The 26,576-nt window shown below is 41.8% G+C and overlaps 2 protein-coding genes across 4 annotated transcripts in view; one reads left to right on the forward strand and one right to left on the reverse strand.

The window, feature by feature from the left end:
• afg2a (AFG2 AAA ATPase homolog A) overlaps positions 1-17,119 on the reverse strand; it is a 101,130-nt gene extending 84,011 nt beyond the window's left edge. The window contains exons 1-10 of one of the 3 annotated variants that reach the window (XM_020594068.1): positions 16,863-17,118; positions 15,142-15,263; positions 14,845-15,002; positions 14,200-14,258; positions 13,290-13,940; positions 12,922-13,051; positions 12,713-12,769; positions 12,227-12,350; positions 10,710-10,811; positions 10,274-10,427 (exon numbers count right to left, since the gene is read on the reverse strand). In XM_020594068.1, the coding sequence (XP_020449724.1) occupies positions 10,274-10,427; positions 10,710-10,811; positions 12,227-12,350; positions 12,713-12,769; positions 12,922-13,051; positions 13,290-13,940; positions 14,200-14,258; positions 14,845-15,002; positions 15,142-15,263; positions 16,863-17,034 (1,729 nt within the window). In that variant the 5' untranslated portion in view covers positions 17,035-17,118. Of the gene's footprint in view, positions 1-10,273; positions 10,428-10,709; positions 10,812-12,226; positions 12,351-12,712; positions 12,770-12,921; positions 13,052-13,289; positions 13,941-14,199; positions 14,259-14,844; positions 15,003-15,141; positions 15,267-16,862 lie in introns of all 3 variants that reach the window. The other 2 variants (XM_020594067.1, XM_020594069.1) reach the window with 2 other exon arrangements.
• A 273-nt stretch (positions 17,120-17,392) lies between these two features.
• On the forward strand, positions 17,393-25,384 carry nudt6 (nudix (nucleoside diphosphate linked moiety X)-type motif 6). Its single transcript, XM_020594070.1, has 5 exons — positions 17,393-17,749; positions 18,347-18,550; positions 22,229-22,284; positions 24,595-24,649; positions 24,988-25,384. The coding sequence occupies exons 1-5, from the start codon at positions 17,500-17,502 to the stop codon at positions 25,368-25,370; spliced, it is 948 nt and encodes a 315-aa protein (XP_020449726.1). The 5' UTR covers positions 17,393-17,499; the 3' UTR covers positions 25,371-25,384.
• Positions 25,385-26,576: the final 1,192 nt, after the last annotated feature.

Here is a 26,576-nt window from a genome sequence, read left to right on the forward strand (position 1 = left end):
TGACTGACAGTTGGAGCAGCTCCATGGCTTAGATGGAGGACTATCCCCAAATCAAGAATTTACGGCCAGACTTGTGATTGAGCTGTCAACCCCCATGCCCACATTTTAGTGTCTTTTCATTATCTGATGTGAAAACATCAGATTTCCACACAATGACAGAAATTAAATGAGTGTGTAAACTTTCTATTACATTACATAGAAGTATTCATTGTTTCTGGATCAGTTTTGAAAGAATTCAGCAGGTATGGAGCTGTGTTATGTTTCCGATTATTATGAATCAGTGCTCTGCCTTTGCTACAACTTCGAGTGATTGATTAAGGCCTTTTTTTCTGGAACACATTCACAGTGACAGTGAAGAGGATGTTCTTTTAGATTTGTGTTTTATTCAAGCCAAAATAATAGGACAGTCTGCGTAAGCTGTCATCACAGGAGTCTGCAAGCATCCACGACTGCAGAAAACATCAGTCAAGGGCACGGTGAAATACTTGAATAAAAGGGTCTGCAGATAGGTGTGGTTACAATATGCATGCAATCATTCCTAAATAAGTGAGAAGAAAGTGTGAAAGAGGCAAAAGGTGCAGCTACGACAAAGCAGAAAACACCGTTTGTACATAAGATTGCACCCGGCTGTGAAGATTTAACCCGTACAGGTGGGAGGAAAGAGATTTTGTGAGTGTACTATACACTGAATGTGGGAAAAGATTAGTAGTTACAAAACCAGCCCACAACCACGTTTCCAACCCCAGAGATGAGTAACAGTATATTAGAGGCAACCGATCCCGATGCACATGTGCACACATCACACAGGCACACACATAAACTCTTGGCTTCCTCTTCTGAGCTAAAGGGGGGAGGATCTGGGGTGGTGAGTGCTGGAGGAGAACGGACGTGGTCCATGGCTTGGGGCCAGGGAGCAGACAAGAGGGGATTTACTATCAGACAAGACTGCATCCTGTTTATATTTTCCAGGACCCAACCGACTAGGCAAGGGACAGACAGACGGACAGAGAGGAAGAGGAGAGAAGGAGAAACACAATTAATGCAAACGGGTTTATCTTCGTGTACACACACCACGCAGAGGTCAATGTGTTCCCCAGTCCCAGCTCCTTGTGTGTGATGTCTTTCTCTCATTTTTCATTCTCTATCCCTGTATACCCACCCTCCTTCTTGCTTTCAATTCCCAAAGGTCTAAACATCCCAATATTCCACCTGGCTGCTGCTTCAGCTCTTCATCTGCGTTAACGCTTCAGACCAGGGCTGCTTAGACTGCACAAAAACATCTGGTCAGAGTGGAAGAGACGAGGCAAGACAGGACAGGATGTGGAAGGAAGCTGAGGCGAGGAGGGAGATAAGGAGCAGCAGCCATACACCATGTGCTCTAATCCCAGACCACCAGCTGCCTGCCCTGTGAAGGTGGAGCACCTTAGCCTCCTCCACTAAACAAAAACAAACAATGTGAAAAACAGAAATTAAACAACTCATTAACATACCCCCCCGCTGAAAACATTTATCACGTTTAAGGTCATTTTAGTCAGTTTCTAAATGTTTTTGAAAGTCAAAATGGCAAATTTGAGAGTATAAGCATTTCCTTTTTTAAGAACACTCCACCCATTTGCTCAGAAACTCAGTACAAAAAGGTTTTACATGCATAAACACAAGGTTAATGGAGATGCTCTCCTAGAGTAACAACCTTTCTGTTGTTGTTGTTTTCCAAAACAATTTGAAGCATAAAGTTTACCATACTCTTCATTTCCACCAGTTTGCTTCAGGTAGTTTTGAATCAGTGAGATTTATTGCAGAAAGCACAGACTGACAGCAAGTTTAAAGAGTTTAGTTGACAGTACGGCTGTGTGCAGGCCTCGGGGACTGCAAAACACAGCTGACAAATATTCAATAAATGTTTTACCAAAAATGATCTGGAAGTGTCTGGAATGAGTCTAGCACTTTGTCAGCACTAATGAAAAGCCTCACAGAGAAACAGCCTGACCAAAGGGGAAATGGGCTTCATAAGCTACAGAGCTCTGAGTGCAGCCTGGACACCCAGAGGGCAGCGGAAACTTGATTCAGTGATGTGACTTAAACGTTTTGCTTTAGCCGTCTCCCGACTGCTCTTGGCCGACTCCGAGCACACATTTGGTTTAGTTATGAAAACATCCGATGGGAAGGCAGGAGGGGAAAAAAAAAAAGAGACAACACAACACAATTTAATTTAAACCTTATGCAGACTCATTTTGCTTTCTTTCTTTCTTGCGCTTCTTTCCAGAATGCTTCAAATTCACCAGAAAGCTAGAGGGAATTCAGAGAAAAGGGGGCCTCTTTAATGTACAAGAATGCACATTTGCAAAACATCACACCGAGGCCCAAACTAGGTATAGAAGAGAGAGGGAAGAACTCTTCTAACAGAGTTGATGCTGGCCAGGGAGAACAGAGGAGAATGCTTATTTGTGGTTTGCCGGCAGGGATGGTCCTAATTATATGGGTCCAAAACAGACCTTCCCCCAAATCAAGGCCTTCTCCTCAGGGGTCACCTCCAATTCAAAACATTATCCTCAAAGATACTCCAACTTGTGATGACACCACAAGCAACTTCAAGACAAGACAAGAATCCTCATATCCTGACAGGCTTTGGTGCAGCAAATATCAAGTCTCAACAAGCATCAAGTGATTCATGAATCAGCTTCTACCAGAAACCAAGGCTGAGAGAATCTTGAAGGGCAATGACTGGCAGCTGGACACTAGAGTGCAGTTATAGTTCTGTGCACAATCAGCATCTGCCCAAATAATAAAAATGACATTGATGTGTATTAGTAACATAGTCTATCCCTCAGATAATACACTTCCTGATACACTAAGAGGAACACTAGTAAGTACAATCCATGGCAGCCGTGTAACAAAGACCTGTTCCGGATAGGGACAAGGGCCAATCCCACAAGTTTTTGAAGGGTCGGATGGGTAATGGGCACTCCAACAACCAGAAATGTCCAACTGAGCCAAATGAATGGAACAACAATGAACCACAGAGTGCACCACAGCTCACAGCCTCAGTGAATAATATGTCAACATGCATCAGCAAGCAATCTGATAGGAGCCGACCTGGGTCAGTTTCCCTCTGTTTCAGCAACACGGGTACCAAACCGCTAAATCAGTATTTTGCTCATGTTGAGTTTGAAAAGAGACAAATCTAAGTCGAGAAAGAATGTCTTCATTGGTTTGTCCACCATATGCTGAATAACAAATATTGCTCAATGCATACTGATTTTTGTAAACTCTCAAACACTGACCCGTGTGCACTGTGCAGCTGTGTGATGTATAAAAACTGAACAAATGGATGTTTCATTCATGCACCTGCAAGTAAACTCAGAGCAACATCTGAGTCTTCCCTCAGTTTCCAGGGAGAAAGGGGGGAAAAAGTGTATAGAGGTTAAGCTCCAGTAGAAGACTTCAAAAGAGAAGCCTCACAGAGCTCCGTTGTCAAAGACAGCAGATCATCGCCCATAGTTGAGGAAGGTGTGTCAAAAGGAGTCCATCTGTGCCTCACCAGTGCATTCCACATCTCAACAGGGAAGAATCAGTACTATGAGTTGTATTGTGCTGAACTGTATAGTACTGCATTGAACACCCACAAGCTCAAGCTGCAGCTCTCCAGTGATGCTGTCCTCAGATGAATTGTGAAATACTTTGGGCATTACAGCATTACACAACTGCAGGAACATTTTCATTACTCGCCGGGGGCTTCCGGAACAGTCTTTGCACCTGTATTTACAATACCCAACATTTGGTCCTGGAGCTGAAACACATCAATAATATGTGGCCCTTAAAGTGCACAAACGCACAGAGATGACAAGGACAAGTGCACATGCTCCTGCACTCCAAACATGTAGAAAACGTGTGCAGGCACACACACACACACACACACACCCCCACATCTGTCACTGGGTAAAGGTAAGTGCTGGGGTTAAGGAATACAAGCAGCACATCTCTGGATTTTATAAACAGAGGCCTCAAATACACTTCCCCTGCTGATCTGCCTGATATTTATGTGAGTCTTCCTGAAATTCCTGAAGTGTCTTTAAAAGGACAGACAAGTTGGGGAAAGCGCTTTATAAGGCAAGACTGCCGCTGTAAACATCAGCGAGCATTTAGCACTGTTTGGCCCATTTAGTCTTCTGCTGCAGGATTTATGTCTAACACACAAAACACAGCTCATTGTTGCTGCAATTTTTCCTCCTCATTTCTACACAGTGGCGTAACCTCTACTCCTCATTTCCCGTGTCTGTCGGCCAAGAAGATCAATAGCCTGCGTTGAAAACACTAAAGTACTGAGTATTTACATTTAGGGGATTTTCACTAAGAATGTTAGCCACATCACTTTGCGCATTTACCAAGTAAATCATTTAGACTGTTTAGTCTCAGCTGGGGAAGCGGATGCTAAATATTGCCTGATCTTTGCCATCAAATAACAGGCTAACCAAAAGGCTTTCCGCTAACACAGTGCAGAGCTGTGCATTTATTACTGCATGTAATCAGTGTTACTGGGCCTTTTGGTTCCACTGGGCTTCCCCTGTTTAGAGAGGCTTGTAAACAGTGTGTCCGGATGTGGCACAAACCAAACAAGCATGCATACACACTCGAACAAGCATGTGCACTCACACACACACAATTTGCACTGTTTAGACTGTGGGAATGAGTCATCTGCTAGCACCAGGATCAGTTGAACGCCAACAGGATGACAGAGAGACGCCAGAGTCTGTGAGGCTCTGTGACACCACATGATAGCCCCTAATACCTCACAAAACACCTAGAGGGAGTCAAAGCTGTTTTGTATAATCTGTGCTGAGCTGGAAACGGCGTCAACTGAGCGTTTGGAGAAATAAGATCAGATGAGATCAACGCCCAAGTGGTTATATCACAGGAAACCTTTTCAGGGACCTTGTGCCGAAACATCAATACAACATCCTCAGTTGGCTGCCTCTATCAGAATCAGAATCAGCTTTACTGGCCAGGTGTGTTGGACACACGAGGAGGTACAGTGGCTCTCAGTGTGTATGAACAATGCTCTTCGGTAAAGTAACGAGTAGACAATTAAACAAGATAAGGCTGAGAGAATTAAAAAAAGAAACAAGAAAAAAAAGTGCATTAGGAAAATAAAAATAAAGTACTTATAAATATAAACATATATATCTACACACAGTTTAGATGCAGTTTACCCGTTAGATATATACAAAAGTATATTTACAGCTATTTCACTGAGGGTTGTCATTCTGTTATACAGTCATGGGTTAAGTGTTGATCAGAGTGTCGGCACGGGGGAAGAAACTGTCCTCGTGTCTGGTTGTTTTGGCGTACAGTGACCTGCAGCGCCGTCCAGAGGGGAGGAGTTCCACAGAGTCACAGGCTCTGCAGCAGCCAGCTGTGGCTTTGTCTCCCTATCTGAATCTGCAAACTCTAATATAAATCTGATATAAAGCACAGTGAAAATGACACGACAAGAAGCTACATCAGATACAGCAGAAACATGGTCAGAAAAATATTCATAAATAGAGTTGGTGGCGTGCAGGCTATACATTTTTCTGCTGTGACTAACACAGTCCAGTAGATCATCTCAGCGTGTGCATAAATCTGTCGACCAGCAAGAAGCGAAGATGAAAGCCATGTCCACTGCAGACACAGCTGAGATGGAAGACATTCAGAAGATTGATAGAGTTTGACTGAAGGTCAGTATCTACAACTGAAAAGAGGCTGAAGGAAGGATGTGGTTTGACTGGAGGTTGTTTGTCTACTAAACTCAAAAAATTCTGACTTAAAGTTTAGAATGATTAAGATAAAGGAGAAAAACACATTCCTGACCTGAAACAACCACTAAACTAGCATCAGTTTAGCAGCCAGCTGTGTTCCATGTTTGACTTTCTGTTAGAATTCAAATCATCTGAAAGGATTTCAGCCTGTCCTCCATTCACTGCTTGCAGCTGAACAGGGCTGTTTACCTCCACAGCAATAAAACACGTTCCCACTAGAGGTCCTCATGTAGAGCTCCTACAGTACAGCTGAGACTGCACAACAAGCACTGAAAGTATACAAACGGTACTTTAAGTTATACTCTGTTCTGCTGCAAGCAGCTTTGTCTACATCAACTACACCCTCAAATAGCTTTGAAATCAAATGTGATCAGATCAGAAGTTAATGATCTATGTCAGTGGGTCACCAAATAAAGGGGTCAAAAGCTGGTGGGAACAAAGAAGAAGAAACTTTCCTGTAACAAACTTCTTTCTTACATACTTTTCTCTTGCACAAGATTTTTATGCAAAGCTTAAACATTTTAAATCACTGTTTGTGGTATGAACAGATTAAAATCCAATGACTGAATGTTTATTCAGGGCCAAACCAGAGACAGAAGCAACATGAAATGTTCTAATAAGGTGTTAGGCCTCCACAGGACTCTCCTTGGTCAGTGGTGGTACCCCAGGTACTGATCCCCAGTAACACTGTTGCTTTCATAAGTGAGGGTCAGCTTGTCCGTTGTCTTACTGGGATTGTGATGGAGGGTTGATATCAGTTTGGTCTCTACGTTTAGTGGGCAGACTGGTGCAGGGTTCGGTTCAGGTGTGAGGTAGGAGATAGCCAAAACCAAAAGAGGAGAAATGTGATTCCAGGTTATTCCAAAGCAATCTTATTTAAATTCCATGTGCTCCTGGCTGGCTGAAGTTACACATGTCAAACACAAGTGCACATATATGTAGTAAGGAGTCATCTGTTTTCCAACACTGGTCTGTAACTGAGCCTCTGATGTTGAGACTTCAGGAGAGCTGCGTGCAGTCGCTGAGGCTACGCTCACTGCTGGTCAGGAAATCATTCCAAACTGTGACTGCCAGCTTGTTAGAGTGCAGTGTCTTGTTTTACTGATTCTACATGTGGTCAATGCACAAGGTGTGGGTGTGGAGGATTTGGAGCTGTTTTAAGGACACTTGTCGGAGCTGACAGCGGAGTAATGAAAGTGTAAAGTAATGCTGTTACTTTTTTAATAAGCAGTATCTAATGAGTAACTGATTACAGTTTGAGTAACTGGCCCAAAGCTGCCCTTGGTAGAGATTCTCCAAGTCTCTGTAGATCTCTACATGCAAGTCAGAGCCACCCAGGATATATTATGTACCCTATGTATTATACCACCATGACGGTGGCATTAACACTATCTACTTTTGCTACTGGCTTTTTACACAAAATTACATTTTAATTACATTTAGTTTAACAAGCCAATTTTAACCTGTGCTCCTTTTTGTAGTTATTCCTCATTTTTATTCTTGGCAGTACATGTAGTTCTTTCTTTATTTTTGATTTATTGACTTCTGCTTTTAAATGGCCCCTGAGGGATGTTGAAGCTCTACAGTGACACATACACATTGTTTTCAAGCTTTTTGAATTAGGAATCTTCACAGCAGAGCAGTTTCTGTTTATGACTGCTTGTCACCCACGGCATCCATCTTTGAGCTACGAGCAAATGAACCAGAACCTGATGTTCACTCCTGCTGTTTCACTGTAGTACATATGTAAAGAACTGGTGTACTTCTATCTACAGTAGAACAATCAGGTAAAACACGATGGTGCATTCCAATAGTTTCTCTCCTGGTTTTAAAATCCTTCCTTTCATTAAAGGATCACAGGGATCCATCCACTCTTATGCGCACACACTCAGTGAAGGCTTAAGAGGAATTTAAGGTGACCTTGATGACAGACTTTAACGGATCTGGTTTGAGTGTGTGTTACATTACACTCAAAACTGGACAATACATGATCCACTGTAATTAAGTGCTGATTATATAACACATCTGTCATCAAGAGGTTGTTTCTGGGGCCTGGTGCAACTCAGGCTTGACAAACAAAAACTTTCCTAATGACATCAAGATTTCCATCCATTCTTATGCACACACAAACACGCTCATGAGGAAAAGGAAAAAATGCACAGAGAAAACAGCCACTTGGCCTTCTCATCTTTCCGTCTGCCTTTCTCCAGAGATGAAGAATTGATTTAAACTGTCCTAGTCTCTGACCTGTGAGGAGCTTTGTGTTGTCCCGAGGCAGAATATGAACCCCCACCATAATGTGCTTCTTGTGTGTGACTGCATCTAAAAGTCACAAATGTGCGTGCCTGCATGCTCTTCTGCAGCTGTGAAAGGTGGGGATCTTGTGCGTGATCCTAGGGTGTCGCAGCAGTCCCGGTATCGTTTGTCAGGAAGCAGCGTGTTAGATTGTACATTCCCGCAGCAGCTCATTGTTACCTGAGCAGCAGAAGGAAACAACTGCAGTTCCTACTTGATGTTTCTGTGCCTCGTTGGCTTTTGTTTCTTTCAATGAAAACAAAGAAGGAAAAAACATTAACCTGTGGGTTCATGTGTGTGTGTGTGTATCAAAAAAATGTGTGGTGGTATGGGGGTTCGGTGAGAGTTGATCATAAACACTGTCAAACTTCTATTTACAGCTCCAGGGTTATGCTGTAATTATCACCCAGCTCTGCAGTACTACAAAACATTTCAGCGTCCTCCACTCATTCTTTTGGTTTTGCAGCCCAAAACTTTAATGTTTGGGTTCATTCTATCTTCAGTGTTGTTTTCTGCAAAGAAATACTGCCAACTACATGTCCAGCACCAAATAGCAGACAAAGTTAGCAACTAGCTACTGACCATGCATACAGGCTGCCAGGATGCTGACAGCCTCAATTAGATAAACAGGTTGATGTTAGACTGCTAGCTCCTTTGCTAAACAGATATTGTATGTGGATTTGGATACCATAAGAGTTGACCTACAACTCAGAAGCCTTTATAGTCATATATGTGTTCTGTTTCATCTCAGTTTGCATTTTCTTTGTCCCTTCAAGACCGGGCAAGCTGACAGAAATAAATAAAGGCAAAACAAAGCAAGGGCCTGTTTTTCTAGTGATTTGGGTTTGGAGATTTTTGAGGAAGCGAGCAGAGTCAAACGGGGTTGGAGAGGTTGCTGTCTGCCTCCAGGGTGTCAGGAGGCTTCTCAGAAAACACTGCCAGTCACGTCTGGCTCTCTGTGGACACTAAATCACGCTCTTCGCCAGAATGCTTCCACACAGCAGCCCTAGCTCCCTCCTCAGATGGAAATGCAATACACCGCATACCCCAGGCATTGGGACCACCCAGGAGGCATATGGGGTCACACACGCAGAAAAACAAATGTGCCTGTGCTCGTGCATTCACAGCCACATGCATATATAAGCCAACGTGTGGATGTGAGGTGGATTAGTTTGTGGCATTAGGGGTGAGTGAGCAGAAGAATTTCAACAAGTGGTGGTTTCAGCAGTGTCTCTCACTGGGAGCTGAATATCACAAACTCTCTGCTTCCTCTCAGGCAAATATCAAAGGATGGTTGACCCTCTTGGTTCCAAGGTGCTGCAGGCATTTCTGCCAAGAAGAGATCTCAAAAAATTGTCAAAAACGACTTCAGAAAAAAACAAGTCACTAGAAACTATGGTTTGGCCAAACTACAAGCAGAGGCTGTGCCAAGACAAAACAATACGAGGCCTACATCTCAACAACAAACTTATATTCCTTTGCCATTTGTTTGTTGGTTGAATGCCTCGCCCCATGAGGCAAACCAAACTACTAAAAGATGGTGAGTGAACATTTTTCGGCCAGCTGCCATGTGCAACTTTGATTTGGTTTCCCAAATTATGTTGGTTTTGGGAAGTACAAAGTGGCAAGTGACGCAAAGTGCAGCAGTGATGTTTCATAACTGTTCTGAGTGGCTGTGGATGTTCTCCTGGGTCTCATGGTAGTTTTATGATACAGATTTCATGACTCAATCACAGTCTATAGCTGGGTTTCTAGTAACAGCCCAGTCGCTTTGGATGAGAACCTTCAACCTTCCGGTTGGGAAACATCTGCTCTACCCACCGCACCACTGTCGCCTCCCCAGATTTACATATGAAAGAAAACAAATATATGAATAATACATAAAAGGCCCAAGGTCCAGTTCTTTTGGTACAACAGCATATTAGACTAACATTAGAATAATTAAATACAATAAAAACAGGCAGTTAGACTAATTACATCACAGTGTAACCAGCCTGCACAGGCCACACTGGGTCAGCTGCACATTCACTAAAATGTTATGTCACAAATCAAAAGCTAAACAGGCCAAGCTAGGCCTAGTAATAAACATTCTGGGTCCATCACCAAGTGAAATATTGGGTCATGTTTTTAATCTTTCAGAGCACCCTGACCTGCTACGTGACAGTAGGACAGCGTTTACTTGCCTGCTTCTTTGCAAACAGCTGCGAGGTCTGCTCCTACATATCCATGGGCAGCTTCTGCCAGCTGTGTCAGCTCCTCTGTGGTGGCACTGCACCGTACCAAACTCAGCTGCTTTTGCAAAATATCTGTACGTTCTGCTGCACCAGGGACTCCTACCTGCCAAAGTGAAATCAACAGAGCAGATAATGGAACAGAAAGTACAAGCTGAGTGATTGTGATGGAACATTTCAAATAATATTAAAGAAGAAAAAGCATCTAATATTTACATCTTAACCAATGAGCTACCAATTTTTACCAGACAGGCTCACAATGAGCACATAGGAGACATGGCCACAGGTGGAATGTAAGAGTAACCTGGAACTTATCTAGTACAGGACATTTTTCCAAAGTACTGAACCATTTAGGCCCACGTCTGCTACCGTGCCTTGTAGAACCCACCTCCAGTTCCTTGTCAAAGCGTCCTGGCCGGCGCAGGGCGGGGTCGAGGGCATGGGGTCGGTTTGTGGCCCCCAGGACCAACAACTGACCTGAGTGACCCTCCTGAAAGACAAAACAGCAGGGAAAGTAGACATCAGTGGTGTCAGACTTTTATTTTACATTAGGATGTGTGTGTTACTGTGCTGCTGTTGCAGCTCTAGATGTATAAATTGATTATCTGCAGCCTTCAGCTAATGTGACATTGTGTTTTACTTGAAACAAAGTCAGTAACTATGTGGAGCTGCATCACAGAAAACAGCAAACATCAAAACATTTGTTTTTCTAGTAATTCTTCTGTAAAAACTACTGACTTTTCCCACTCACACAACTGTGGCAGCTCTGCAGCTGCTTTTCAAAACAAAAGAAGAAAAATAAGAGATGTGGATATGAGCTGGTGCACGTCGAACTACCACTGTTATGCCGGCTAAAATGTCATACTAGGTACATAACACAGCCTTCACGACCACACATTGGTGATTCTACCCCTCTGGTTTTCAGTGTTTCATATGAAACTTGACTCCGTGCTGTGCTTCTTGGGGTGGTCTGCCAGCAAGGTGGGGAATATTTCCTCCTTTTGACAGCGCAGGAAGAATCGAAACACAAATAAATTAGAGTGCTGAAGAGCAGGAAGTGATTTCTCCACATTCCATAAACTACTGATGTCCTTGGATCCTCCGTTCTGGTGAACAGACAGGAGCCGGCGGCAGGGAGTCGGTGTATCTGTGTAATATCACTGATCCAAATGTGACAACATGGGGCTGTACTTTGCAGACTGGCAGGACATCATAGCAGCCCTGGGTGATTTCTTTCCCAGGCTCCCATCGGACATATGTAGGGAGAATCATCTTTTTTCTCATTAGGCACTTAAAAAACGTACAATGGACAAACGACACCCCAGAGATACAGCCAACAGGGTCTAGAGGGCGTCCAGCATGCAGAGATGGTTTTTGCATGATAATCTGCACTTCCAGTAAGGACATGGCTTGACAGAGCCGAGTTCTGCTGCACAAGGCCGTATTCTTCAGCCATGTATCTGCTGAACAAGCTGCTGTTGGTCAATGTAACACAGGCTTTCTTGATGTTCACCTACTGTAGCTGTGCATATCAGAGAAGATGCATGTTTAAACTGAGTAATGGGGGGGAATTAAACTGTAAAAAAAAAAACAGTTGAACTTAGAGGCAATGGGAAACCAGACAAAGTCACTGATTGTAAGATTTGGGGGGGAGATCTATAAGGCAGCATTTCAAGTGATAGTAGTTATGTGACTATACAAATAATCTACTGACTCAAAAGTGGATTGAGCAGTTTAAAGAACAACTAAGAATAAAATTAATTTGTGAAATCTGAAAATGTGTTCAAGTGTATGCAAAGAAAAAGTTAAATCAAAAAAGATTGCCATTATTTTAATCTAAAAATCAACACCTCATAGAATCAGTATTGGACAGAAAGGCACAGGATCTATTCAAAGGATGCTTACTGAGCCAAGCCCATCCATCAGAGTCAGGAGAGAAGCAACAACTCGTTTTTCCACCTCGTTCTGAGCATCCTCTCGCTTCGGGCACAAAGCATCCAGCTCATCAATAAAGATCATCGCAGGTTGCCTTTCAAACCAAGACAGAATGTGAGGAAACGTGAGTAAAGTACTTACAAAATGGCCAAAATGACCAACAAGAGTGTAAGACCCAAACCACACTTCTTATTTAAAGGCTCCAGTATAAAGTATTTTATAGGACAGAACTAACAAAATGTGTTTGAGGTTTGATTTTAAACTATAAATCCAACTGTTTTTTTCTTTAACTTATTATTTATGTTTAAACTACTGTGCAAAAACCGTATAATTTAACAATTTGCATTAACTACAAATGAAAAAATACTAAAACATAAAATGGCAGAAGAAAAAAAAAAAAAAATCAACCATGCTGCACATACAGAAGAAAGTTTGAGCGATATAACTGATGCACACCTCTGAGACGCTTCAGTGAATATCTGCCTCAGTCTCGCTTCTGTTTCACCATAGAATCTGCAAAAATGGAAAACAGTACATCACCTTCAGTGAATCTGTCTACTAGCTGTTTAATCTGTACAAGACAGTGAGCAGTGTCACGCTGCTGTTCACTTTGTATTCTACTGGGACAGAAAAGCACTGTAAAGGTTTTGAGGATGTGACCATACTTGCTCATGATCTCTGGGCCGTTGATCACCACCATATGAGCTCCGACCTCACTGGCTATGGCTCGTCCAATCATAGTCTTTCCTGTGCCTGGCGGACCATACAGAAGCACTCCTCGGGGAGGTGGGATCCCTGTACAGAAAACAGCTTATATCTATATTGTTAAGGGCATTTGAGTTCTATCCAGCCACAACAATGATGCCATCATGGGCATCTGAGGGACAAATATACCATTTTAATGTCTAGTATTTACATGTTGTTGTTTTACCTGAATGTAAAATGTATAGAGAGTTAAATTATTCAAACTCATAATTTAATAAACTTTACAATTTTAGTCTTTATCGTATTTTTTTCTAATCAGGGGACGTACCATAGTTGGAGAACAGTTCAGGGTGTTTCAGAGGAAGCTCAATGGTCTCTCTGATGACATCCAACTGGCTGCTGAGCCCTCCAATCATGCTGTATGTGACCTTTGACCTTTTAGCTTCTGCATCTGGATCTTCCTGCCCTGCTCTGTCTCTGAAACTGACTTTAGTTGAGCAGGAGAGGCAGTAGAAGGTGTCAGTACTCAGTGCAACACCAGGGGGAGCTTTGGGAATTGTCCCTGTCTGCTCTGAGATGAGTGAGCTCTCTAGATGGACAGTATCCTCCGCTGACTCTGCTGAAGGATTCTGGGATGTGCAGTAAGGAGTGCATGAAGCAGGGGGTGATGAAAGAGAAGGGAGGTGGTCAGGTCGGCATGGGGTGCTGGCTGCAGGACCCAGCTCACCAGATGAGCCTGGTGTCCCGTCACCATTGTTGTCATCAACAGTCAGCAGGCTGAGCTGCAGGGAAAGATCGGCTGATGTGGAGTCCAGAGGACTCACAGAAGACACCTCCATGTCAGGACCCAGTCCTGGGAGAGGAGCTGGTCTCTGGACAGTGATGCCATCCTCCCCTCTGATTGTCTCAACTCGGAGACTGCACGACCGGCCAAAGTAGGTCAGGGAGAGGACATTTCCTGGCAGAATGATGTTCCCCGCTGGCACAAGACAAACCAGGAGAGTTATCCCAGTAGAACACAAAAACTCTCTGGTCAGTCATCAAACAGGAAATCAACTACAATTAAAAATAAAGTCAAGGCATTTTCTCTCTTTTTTTCCCCAGAATGGGGTAAATATAAACATATTGTTACAAATCTAAGGCACATGAAAGATGGCTAACGAGAAGAGAAACAGGACAATATAAAACAGCATTCTGTACATATAAACTGAATGTACACAGTCAGCAAACAGACATACCCAGAGATCTCAAGAAGAAGTTCTTGAACTCGTCTGTCTGCAATGTGTCGTCTTTTGACCTGAAATAAAGTTACATGCATGTGAGAATAAACCTTATTTGCTTATATACAGCCCTATATAACCAGGAAATGCTTTACTGAGATTAAACATCTCTGTACAGGAGCACGACAGCAGCATCATAGAACACAGACTTGTAAATAAATGAGATACAATGTCAAGAAAATAATCAGTATCTCATGACAAGTAATATAAAACCAGATATACAGTAAATTAAAAGATGCATTACACTGAGATTTGACTGTAAATGTAGACAATAGTTATTGACATCTGAACTGCAGCCACCACATATAACCAGCAGATGGCAGTGTTTACTTAATAAACAAAATAAAGTCAACAGCAAGGCTGTGCATCTGAGCCAATCTGTGATACTGCCTTTGGGTTTTTGAAAGGACATAAAATAATGTTTCATATTTTGTTATTATAACAACATGCCAATGTGTCATGTTATGACATGAACAAGAAAGTTTTGTGACAAAAAGAGAAAGTTTAGAGAAATGTCAAACAAAGTGATTGAACGGTTATGTTGTCTATTAAGTGTAGTTTGGGTCGAGGGGTTTTAGGCCATGAAAAGCAGATGACTTTTACCTGTTACATAATACCACCTCTTCAGCCTGAAGCACAGGGCCCATCAGAGGGTGCAGCATCACTTCATCTCCCGACTTCACTCTCAGGTTGTTCTGAGCACACTTCTGAAGACCGACTTTTCCACCAGGAAAGGAGGCAACAGGCCATCCCACACACACCTGGCAGAAGAAGATGATTACTAAGTGGTTTCAGGGCTGCATTCTTTTCAGGCAGCTGCAGAGAGAGTGGGTGGTGCTCAGAGAATAGACACAATTCATCAACTAAAAGCTCATTTAATATGAGGAGAGGATAGAATACCTCTTGTTGACCTGTAGTACTCGTCAGCAGAACTGGTCTCCCAATGCACACATTGGCTGACTTCATTGAATAGAGGCTCAGTTGGGCTAAAGTTGATCTGCAACTTTTGGGTGTTTTGTCATCTGCTGCAAGGAAAATTAACAAAAATATGATGTGCAACCATGATGTCAAACACGACTGGTCAATCATTTGAGAATACCCCTACTTTAACAGTTTTTTATTGACATGTATGCAGTTCAAGTCCAGAAGTCCACGGGATTAAATACAACCCCTGCAACAAACAAAAAGATAAGCCGGTCTTCAAATGTTAATGCATTGTTACTTTTAGTATAACAAACTTAAAAAGCTAGAAAAAAACAGGAAACATTGCACAGAGAGAGAGAGATGAAGGAATTCCACTAAACAGCAGCAAATTCTACAACCCCAAATCAGAAAAACTGGCACGTTATGTAAAATCAAAAATAAAAGTGAAAATAGTGATTTATAAATCATCTGTGTCCTGTATTAGACTGAAAACAATACAGCGCTTTATTGTCATATGCACAGTATGGAAACGTGTTTCCCTGCACAATGAAATTCTTACTTTGCCGTCCACCCTGAAAGCCAAACAACACAAATGAGAAGTGTGACGAGTGAAATATAAAGTAGCACAAAATCTAAAGGCACTTTAAACAGTGAGTGAAAGAAATATAATAAAAAGTATGTAAAACAAATATAATGAGAACACAATAGGAGATAATGTGTACTGCATTGTGTGTTCCACTCTCATTTAATGTGATACCTCATCAACTTTATTCATTGTTCAAAATAAACACTCACTTCAATCTTGATGTTGCAACATATTCCAAAAGAAGTTGGACCAGTAAAGCGTTTACCGTGGTGTGATGTTAGCGTTCCTTTTCACAGCACTTAAAAGACGTTTAGGGACTGAGGACACCAAGTCATTAAGCGTGTCAGGTGTGATTTTGTCCCGTTCTTCCTGCAAACAAGTTTTAAGGTGCACAACAGTCCTGGGTCTTTGTTGACACAGTCGCAAACCAGAAAATTTGGGGTTGCAGATGAAAATGCTCTGAGCCAACCCCACAGCCCCTGTTCAAGTCCCCTTATTTCAGCAGGGATTTTAAACCTGTTGTGTGTGCAAGACAGCCTTGGAATATGTGCAGAGAGAGGGCGATAAAGATTCTTAGCTGTGACAGGACAGGAAGTAGAGATGCAGTGCTGTGAGGGAGGAAGAAAACCAAATACTGACTTTGTAGGGTGCCCAAGCTTCTGCACCTCAGGTACTGTATACTGTTTGTTAAATACATGAAATTTACAAGGTCAGGAAATTAAAACTTGACAGTGCTTTAACATTTGAAAAAAAAAAAGTCAATCTGCTGTGTCTGTTTGCTGCTGGGGTCGTATTTACTTCTTTTAACTTAAAGAATGAACTGAATGAATGCAAAAATAAAATTATATCACTTGTCTCAAACTTTTGCATCCAAACTGTAAGTGATTTAGTTTACTTTCCTTCTTATTAAAGCCATTTTCACTTCACTCGGTCATTTTAAAACGCAGAGAAAACTATGAGAAGTGTCCCTCTGTCCTTGTTTACAGGTGGAACAGCTGGACTAGCATCTTGCTATACAACAGCAGCAATGTGAAACAGCACCGCCTTTATACAGCATTCTTCTGAACGCTACAACATATTAAATTATACAGTTTAAGCACCAAACTCCCACCTTTATCAATGAAATCGATGACTGTGAACGAATTGCTTGAACGTGTGCAGTTTCCACCGTCGTGGCCAGATGTTTGCAGACTTGAGGAGCCACTCGAGTCTTCCTTCAGGACGAGCGAACCGTCCCTTTCATTCGCCTTTTTAATTTTGCCTTTATTTTTCTTTGAAGACATTTTAACAATGAGAATCTTGTCCACGTGAAAGTGCAAACATGTGTAAACATGGAGCAGTGTTGTAAACTTCCTGGTTAAAGTTCAGCCCCGCCCCCTTTACCGTAAACCCTGGTGTCTCCGACTGGAAACTGATGTCGCATGTTTTGTCTTTTGTATCTAATGCGGTCCAACACACTACTGTGGATTGATTTACAAAAATGTTTAAAAACAAAAGCATTTATTCATTGAACAAAAACGTTCATTTTTATCGATATAAAATGTAACTGTGATTTTCCTTTGTTACTGCCAATCCTGTATTAACGAGATAAACTGTCAGGTGTGTGAATGGATCTGTTTTGCCTGAGAATTACGGTATTTATGCAACTTCCAGGGTAGACTTTGCCACAACCTTACCATTACTGTGTTAGCCAGCGGGAAAGCCAGTGATTTCTACCTTTAAACGGTAGTTTCTGGGGGTGTAGCGCCATGGCTGTCTGTGCCTTGGTTTCCAAGATTTCACAGGTGAGCGGTAGGCTTTGCAGTAAAGCTCTTTGTCCCGCAAACACAGCTGTCCGTGCGTTGTCGTGCACAGGAAGTCGTTCCCAGTTACACAGAGTGAAGGGGGCCGGTGTTTTGACAGGACAGGTGGACCGATTCGGTGGCGTGACCGTGAACCTGGCTGACGCTGGTTTACCTGCGGACATCAGCGAAGGCGCATTCAGCAGATTACTGCAAGGTTCGTTACCGTAAAGTGTGGTGCAGGAGGCCCCGGAGAGAAACAAACATGATCATTCATTCCACGTATAAAGTCACAAATCATTCATCTGTCAGACTCTGACCGCACAAGACAGTCGTCTAATCTAATGCATGGGCACAGGAGCAGCCTTACAAGGAAATGAAAGTCTCTCTGGCTCAGAATAAGAGCTGCACTAGTTATTTCACAGCAGTAAACAGAATATTTGAACCTAACTCCGGCCTGCAAGTTGTAACATTAGTTATGTTTACACATGAATGCATCAATAATTATAATCCAGTGATGTAATTTACATCAATCTAAAATGGACCATTCTGCATAAAGACGTTTTGGATTTTATTTCAACAGTGTTTAGTGCAGGAGTGAAGGAAAGCCATGTCATAACATCTCTACACACAACACTTTTACATTTACAACAAGGTATGAATGGACAAACCACTTGTTTGCTAAAGTGACATGTGATTTCTTATTTTTGCCTGCATACTTCCAGTCGCTCCAGGATTCCACCCTGAAACCTTCCACATGGAAAATCTGCTCATTGAGGCAGTTGCTTGTTAACTGGGTTTGTGTGCTTGACAGATTCACTGGTCCAGTGGAAATCAGAGGGGAAGGCAGCAGTGTGGCTGCGAATACCCATCTCATTGAGTCGATGTGCTGCTGCCTCCTCGACTCATGGCTTCACGTTCCACCACGCCAAGCACGACCACTCTGTGTTGGCCCTCTGGCTGGGAGAAGGAAAAAGCCGACTGCCTGGGTTTGCAACTCACCAAGTCGGAGTGGCAGGTAGAGATTCTGCATTTTAGGTAGCAGTTTGACAAAACTGTCAGTTTGCACAGTATAGCTCTGTCCAAGATTTACTGTCTTATGCAATAAACATTTTATGAGTCTGTGCACTCAGGTTCTAAATGTTGATTATTGTTTATTATCTGTATCCTCCACATTAAAAAATATACAGTATAAACCATACATCTTTACACTTAGGGCACCTAGTGCAATGTGTCTGTTGAGACAATATTACTCTGAGCAAGCACAATAAACTTGCATCAAAAATATGATATACTTTTTATTTATTTATTCTTTAACATTTATTTTACCAGAGTAAGTCCCACTGAGGTTTACCACCTCTTTCTCAGGGCAGCCCTGGTAAGATGGTGGCACACAAGTTTACACAGTAGGATAGGCCTACGCACATACAATATTACCATATAGGCTATACAGAAACAAATAGCAGTTAAATTAAATTAACAGATTAACCTGTTGTTCAATAGATAGAATATATATTGACAACTATTCTGATTGTTGATTAGTTATTACCAAGGAAACACTTCAGCCTCTTCATTGTGAGAACTTGTTGCTTTATTCTGTTTTTATTTATTTATTTATTTGGTTTTTAACATTTTTCTTTTATTGGACAGTAGACAATCGAGAGAGAGAGAGAGAGAGAGAGAGAGAGAGAGCGACAGGGAAGAAGAACAGAGAGAGGGGGCTGTGACACGTGGCCGGGCACTGAACCATGTGGTCCACACCTGAACTATTACCTAAAATGTTTAATGTCAGTGGAAGATACAAACTCATAACAGACATTAAATATGTATATACGTTGATTCTGGCTGTCCTCCGCTATAAAGACTCATGTGACTGACCGAGATGAACACAGGCTGCTGGGAACCACAAACCCAAACTAGTGAGATGGAAGCAAAGTTTACATTCTCCCAGCAGTGATAAAAACTAGTACCAGGTATTTATTTCTTAATATAACTCAGTGCTGCAGGTTTGTGAAGTGATTACACAACAGAGTCCGATAGTTGGTCATAACAAGTGATTACAGCTGGAATAAACTTTGATTTAAATTAAGTTCTTATCTTTGTTTAAAGAAGAAGGATAAGACATTGTTTGTCAGATGAGCTGTTGCGCATTTTTCAACTTTGGCCTATTTCACTGAAGTACATGGAAATTGGGTCATCAGGACTGTGAATGTGGAAAGAGGAGCTGCCGGCAATGTTTGAGATTGTCCAGCAGAGGGCAGACAGCCACTGATGCCTTCCCAGAAGAGAGGATGCGCATGAAGCATGTCAGAACATGTCCAGAGCATCCTTCAGTGAGCAATGGGGTCCAGAATTCCCCTTTGTGTTGCCAGAATGCCCCCCCACCCCTCACAAATAATGATGAAACTAAGGTTAGAATTCTGAAACACACTGCTGTTTGGTTACTTGTGTGCATGTGTGCTTGGTTCTTTAGCATTTCGATAAAGATGGGAACAACACACCAGTAAACTGTCAGAAGATGTGCCAGAGATCATAGATATAGTTATAACCTTCACTAAAAAACAGTGGGTTTGTATTTAACACGGCACTCACTAACATCACTGCAGCAACAGCAGACGCAAGCGCTCTGCTAGAAGTACATTTCCAATTGTGTGCTAAGCAAAGGAAACATGAGCTCAAAGGGCTTCTGAACCTGACTGTTAGTGCAAAAGCATTTACAGTTCTCTTTAAGATGAATTTAAAAGTTGACCTAACTATGTTGTTAAAGCGTGTTAACAGTGGGATGGAACTCGTAACTGAACTCACATAGACTGGTCTACGTGAACACAGGTACTTTGGATTTCATTCCGAGACCCTGTTTACAGTAGTGTAGGTGTATGTATAGAGCCAAACTAAATTAAAAGTAGCAGGCTTTGCATTAACAAGTATGATTTCACCCGTCAATCTAAGGAGCCAACTAGGCATCACAGCACTTACTTCAGTATACTAAGCTGTAAGTAGAATTATCCAGTTTTTTTGCTTCTCAGTCACAGCAATCACATTTCTAGATCATCAGTACTAAAAGCAAGTCAAGCCTCATAATATATAACAGATATCTGGAAATATAATTACGGGAAAACCAAAAAGTAGTCGGAGAAGCATATGTACAATGTGGATTAAGAATAGACATCAAACTCATTTAACCTATAATAAAAGTGTAAATGCTGCAAATGAACCTGCTACAGTGCCCGAGTGCTTCTGGGCTTTTCATATCCCCCTTTTTTTCTGCTGCTCCTGTTCAGCATTTTGTTTCCTGGACTGAAGGCTACATAATGATAGCCTCCCTTAGCAGCAACCAGGCCTCCTCCTGTCAGGCGTCATATGGCACAGGGAACAGGGATGACATCAATTTCCACTTGGAAGTCCAAGTCAGGCCTTTAAGGCGACCCATCCCTCTTTACACATCTGTGACTTTCATCCAAGGAGGCCCGTCCTGTTTGGTCAGACAGAGCAACCGGAAAAGATGGTGTCTCGTTTCCCTTCCTCTTTGTGTCATCCTCCTCCTCCTCCTCAGTAGCAGCAGCAGCAGCAGCAACAGCAGCACATAGCTGGATATCTTAGTCACTACCTGCTGAAAAAACATCTGCTCAAGCAGAAGAGAAAAATGATAAATGGTGAGGTGGGATATCCACATCATTCATGAGTACAGCTGAATCACTCGGACTCTGTTCAGACTCAAAGGAATGTTGCCTTCTTCCATAACCTATTTTATTTTAACCCCTTCTTCTCTGATAGTTATCTGTTCTTGTTTGCTCTTTGGATGTTTTTAAGAGTTCACGTGTTACAGTTCTACAGCACAGGAATAGTTTACTGTATATGCAGTCTATACTTTTGGGAATTAAGACGTTTGTCCATAATTACTAAATGTGGTGCTGATGTTAAAGCAGATAGAATCAGCATGTCTCTGTTACCACTGTGACTAATTGTGGGGAAAGTTATTGCTCTCTGTGAATTAGCCTTTATCCACAACCTGTTGTATTTGACCCGCAGACATTTATCACCGAGGTTTATAGCATCTTTGAGCTCATCGATTTCATATTCTGGCCTGTTTCACTCATCGCTCTCAACACCATCATTTCAGTTTCATTGACAGTAAAGAGCGGACAAAGAGACAAACTTGACAAGTAGCTGTGAACATATGTGGAGCTTGTAGCTGGTAAAGAAGGAGACATTTCCCACAGCAGGTGAACAAAAGGAGAGTGAATCACAGACGGTACTGGATGGTTGGACACATGTCTCCAGTGTTTGCCATGTCAGTGTTGTGCATACAGCTTGTTGTAGTTTTTGCTGGTTTCATAATCATGTTTGAGAAGTGGAATGAAGCTCAATTCCTAGATCTAACAAGCCTGGCACTGATACCGTCACTTATTTTACTGGTTTGTCTGTGGATTTGATTAAATGTCAGCTGCAGAGACTTGTTAGAAAACACAACCTGGACAAGCAGCTGTTGTGTTGTTGGCCAGAGGCTCAGCTCCAGGCTTTGTCCCTGACATGGTGCAGGTTTTATGTTTCATCCAATCCAGTAACTGTCTTTGAACTAGACTGCCAACAGGTCTGTCCCTAAATGATAGTAACTACTGAAGTGGAAACTATGGACCAGCTTACTGTAGAGACGGGGAAACAGAGTTTGCAATAATACTGTTTTTATTCCATCTAGGTGCGGTTGTTGATGAGTCCACTGGAAAGGTTCTAGTTGTCCAAGACAGAAACAAGGTAACTGTGTCACTTCATTGTTATCTATTACACCCGTACTGTTTTAGCCATATAAAAGACGTTAATTAAATGCAAGATATTAAAATCAGCCTTATTTTATTCACTAAATTCATGTGTTGGCTATAACAGTGATGTCATAATATATTTTTGGTACCTCAGAAAACCATATGGGATGGGAAAAGGGATGAATAAAAAGTCAGTTATTGTTATTATCAGGAAACTAGCTAGCTCTAGGCACAGAGCGGTGTTTAGGTACAGTCAGGACATTTGCAGAATGACACATTTCTTAAAAAAAAAAAAAAAAACGAAGACATTTTGGTGGGTAGAAAGTGGTTTTGGGCAGGTAGTCCACCAGCTCTCGCCAGGTGACGTAAAAATCTGTTGCACAATTTATTGGACAGTGATCCTTCCATCTTAATGAAAAAAATGAGCAGTCTGTTATGATGCGGCAGCTAAAAATGTCACTGATTAGTTTTGTTTATTTACTAAGTTGTATGTTACCTCTGTTGGTCCAGGCGTGGGTGAAAATCCCTTCAGACCTTCAGCTCCCCTCACACTTAACATAGCTCCGCACAACATTAGTTGACCTCAAGCAAACAGTGTTTACATGAGCTGAATGCACTCACACAACGTGGTGAGTGTGTGTTTCTGTCAGCTCTCACAGAGCCCTGCTGTGGTGCCCAGGTTGTTACCAGGTTCACTTACAACAGGCCTCTTTTACAACCTTTCCACACTGATTTGTTTGCCTTCTCACTTAGCCAAAATGAGAACGCCACCAATTTCAAAAAGTGACTGCACAACGACGCAGTAATGTAGAATACAGTAGGTTTTTAAGAATATGACCTGTTTGATATAAATAAGACAACAAGTAAAGACCCTCTCTCTGATAACTCAATGAAAGACATGTGACAAGCAGGTTCAGGTTTTTACCAAAGTCAAACGAAAATCTTTGGGGTTTGACTGTTGATTGAACAAAACAATTACTTTAAAAACATACATTTTCTGTAATTTGTAATTTTCAAAGTATTAGAGGCAGAAAATCTCACCAGATGGATGTTTTTTTTCTTAATCTTGACAGATTAACCCAAAACTCTATGCCGATATCATTAGTGCCATGTGAGAATGTATGGAGTATTGTTGTAGTTTGGGTGAACTGACCTTTGGAAGCACAGCAGTTGCTTTTCAGTGCACACAGCATGTAAAGTGTCCCAGCCAGGATCTTAAGAGGGTATAATGTCTCATGATGGCTTTTGTCCAGAAGCAGAGGGAAACAGTTAGTGGCCTGGAAGTGTGGGGAGTGTTTTATCTCTTGCTCTCCTCCTCCTCAACATGTTGTTTACTGGAAATGGGCTTTTTACAGCAACAGTCTGGCCCTTGGCAGTGGAGTGTCTCTGGCAAACTGGCCATTACAGAGCTCACGAAAGGTTAGGAACTTCCTGAAAAGAAACCAGGACATTATCGCCCTCACATCAGTACAAAAGAAGGGCTGTTGGTAATTTCATCCATCAGAGAGATGAATGATGTAATGGATAAGAGTGTTTGATTTAGTCGTCATCTAGTGACACCGGAACATTATTTCATGGTAGTTTCGGTGTGAACAGATTGCGTAGGGATCATTACTCTCACAGTTCCTGTGGGGATGAGATGTTTTACTTTGAAAAACCACACTGATTAGAGTTCTGCAAAATCTCTTTATTCCTTCTTACTAACTCATTTTAGAAACACCTCCAAAAATATATATGGTATCTTGTTGACAATACATGAAAATGAATGCTGAAGTGCATTTGTGTTCCCCACAGTGGGCGGGGGCGGGGGGGGTCACAAAAATAGGAAAATTTAAGACGACGAAGCATTTCTGAAAAGGAGTAGCATACAAAAATCTTTAACTACAAAAATATATATACAACACTGGCATCATAATTTAATCAGCAGCATACTGTTTTTAAATATCAAGGATAAGTGGTGGAAGTGAAGACACACACTTCAACGCATCAAATGTAAAAGAGTCAGGCATTAAATCTAAAACATTACATGAAAGGATTCTCAGATTGGAGCATTAAAACTCCCTCTGCCTGTATAACTAATAGTTCAGATACATACTATAAGACAATCCCTTAGGACGTATGATCTACCAGCAAAAAACTACAGCCTTACTTTAATATATTGCCACTAATTTGAAGAAACAAGTGACCTTAGACTGGAGGTTTTTTTTGCAGTGTACATGTTGATATTGCTCTACAGTACATTTACAGCAGTGCCATCCATCACACTTGATGTTAAATTGGAACTTAATTTGCTCTTGAATTTCAGACAAAGAATGCTTGGAAGTTTCCCGGTGGTTTGTCTGAGCCCGGAGAAAATATTGGTGAGTGTCACGCCCAACAGAGCAACTAATACAGTACATCTAGCTAAGTCCTTTCAGTTTTAGTATTATGTCTAAAGATTATACATATACATTCATTTGAAACGTACAAAATAAGGCACATGATATATAGGCTATGCAAAGAATTTCTTCAAATTCACCTTTTTTCTTAAAGCAGCTTTAATTTTATTTACATGACCCAACCCAAAAAGCAGCGTCAAATGGTTGTCTTAAAAAAAAAAAAAAGATCATCTGGAAGGTGACTCTGACGAGGGAATATATATCTATAAAATCTTTGTTGCCGGAATCCCTTTGAATGCCTCATGTATATATATTTACAGGTGCCACTGCCATTCGTGAAGTCTTTGAGGAAACTGGAGTTCGCTCTGAGTTCAGATCTTTGCTCAGTGTTCGGCAGCAGCACAACCACCCCGGTGCCTTTGGTATGTCGGACATGTATGTCATCTGCCGACTTGGCCCACTTACCTACGATATCAACTTCTGCACTCAGGAGTGTCTGAGCTGCAAGTGGCTGGATCTCGCTGACCTGGCCACGACCGGCGACACCACACCCATCACTGCTCGCATAGCCAGGCTGCTGCTGTACGGTCTGGAGCAGGGCTTCGACAAGATCGACCTCACCATGGAGGAGCTTCCTGCCGTCTATTCTGGGATGTATTACCAGCTGTACCACCGACAGCTCCCTCCAACACTAAAACCCTAGCAAGCCCTCATCAACCTCAATGGGTTGTAGTGTATCATGGACACATGGTTGTCCATGATACTCATATTTAAAGTGTATTTATAACTGGACTTGATGGTAGCGGTGTGTTTCACACATTACTGCAACTGTTACTATAGGCTGTGATTTACATCCACATTCACTTTGTGCTTTTTAAAGGACTATGCCAGTATGCTATCTGCAAGACCGCAGAGTTTTATACGACTTATTTTGTCGGGCAACAGTGGTTGTGAGCCAATGATTACATTTTTGCCCCGAAGTCTGCTGATTGCACAATCAGTGTTAAGTTTAGCTGATTTTATATTGTTAACTACTTAATGATACTAATTAAGGCAATATTAATATTGCCTCCTAAAGTAGCCTACTTGCTAGCTGGTGAAAGTACAAATCATCAGCATTCCCCCCAAGATACATAACTGCCTGTTAAGGAACAGAGCATCATTCACCGCAAGTACTGTAGCTTGTATTATATACTTTACGCTCCAGTGCCATGAAATGTTTTGCACAAATCCCAGATAATTCCAAAAGGTATAAAAGGGAATGCAATCTTATCAGAAAATGAAGACAAGCTCACAAAGCTCACTGTGTATCCATTCAGTGTGCCAAAATACTGACTAGTGTAAAAAAGGTTGACAAATCTACATAACTAGATTTTAGTGTGTTTAATTTTCATTGTCACTAATCAAAAATTCTAATTAAGATAAAAAAAAGTAAGAATTCAATGGTTGTGTTCAGTCCCTTCAAATCACAAGTGATCTTCAAATCATTTCAGATTTGAGTGCCCCTTCATCTAGGATACGTTTCAACACAGTTTTCTTCTACGTCCTTTTAAACCCTGACCTTCCCTGTCGTGAACTAAAGGGTAAAAAGCAGACTGGGAAGACTAGAATGGTGCTGCTTGGAATCTTCAGCCAGAGAAGGAAGATCGGTTCTGTAGACATAATATGAACAAATGATACTGTGCTGCTGTTCTGTAGCAGCTGGCTGGTCCACAATAAAAGCCTGGATTTACTGGGAGCAGCTGGACGTGAATGTGCGCCACTGTTTGAAAGTAAAGCTTAATAATAGCAGACATGTTCAGGATGAAAGATAACTGTTGGGATATAACAGTTGAAAAGCATCACAGCTATTTTGGGCAATGATGGGATGCTTTGTCTTCATTGCCGTCACATCTTCTTTGTCGAATAC

The sequence above is a fragment of the Monopterus albus genome, unplaced genomic scaffold (genome assembly GCF_001952655.1).
Source record: "Monopterus albus unplaced genomic scaffold, M_albus_1.0 scaffold21.1, whole genome shotgun sequence".
NCBI classification, from domain to species: Eukaryota; Metazoa; Chordata; class Actinopteri; order Synbranchiformes; family Synbranchidae; genus Monopterus; species Monopterus albus.

Bases quoted from the DNA above. Each gene is read 5' to 3' on its own strand.
- nudt6 (XM_020594070.1), top strand. From the start codon at position 17,500: ATGGCTGTCTGTGCCTTGGTTTCCAAGATTTCACAGGTGAGCGGTAGG. The intron at 18,551-22,228 runs GTAGAGATTCTG...TATTCCATCTAG, and splicing joins TCACCAAGTCGGAGTGGCAG to GTGCGGTTGTTGATGAGTCC. The intron at 24,650-24,987 runs GTGAGTGTCACG...ATATATTTACAG, and splicing joins TGAGCCCGGAGAAAATATTG to GTGCCACTGCCATTCGTGAA.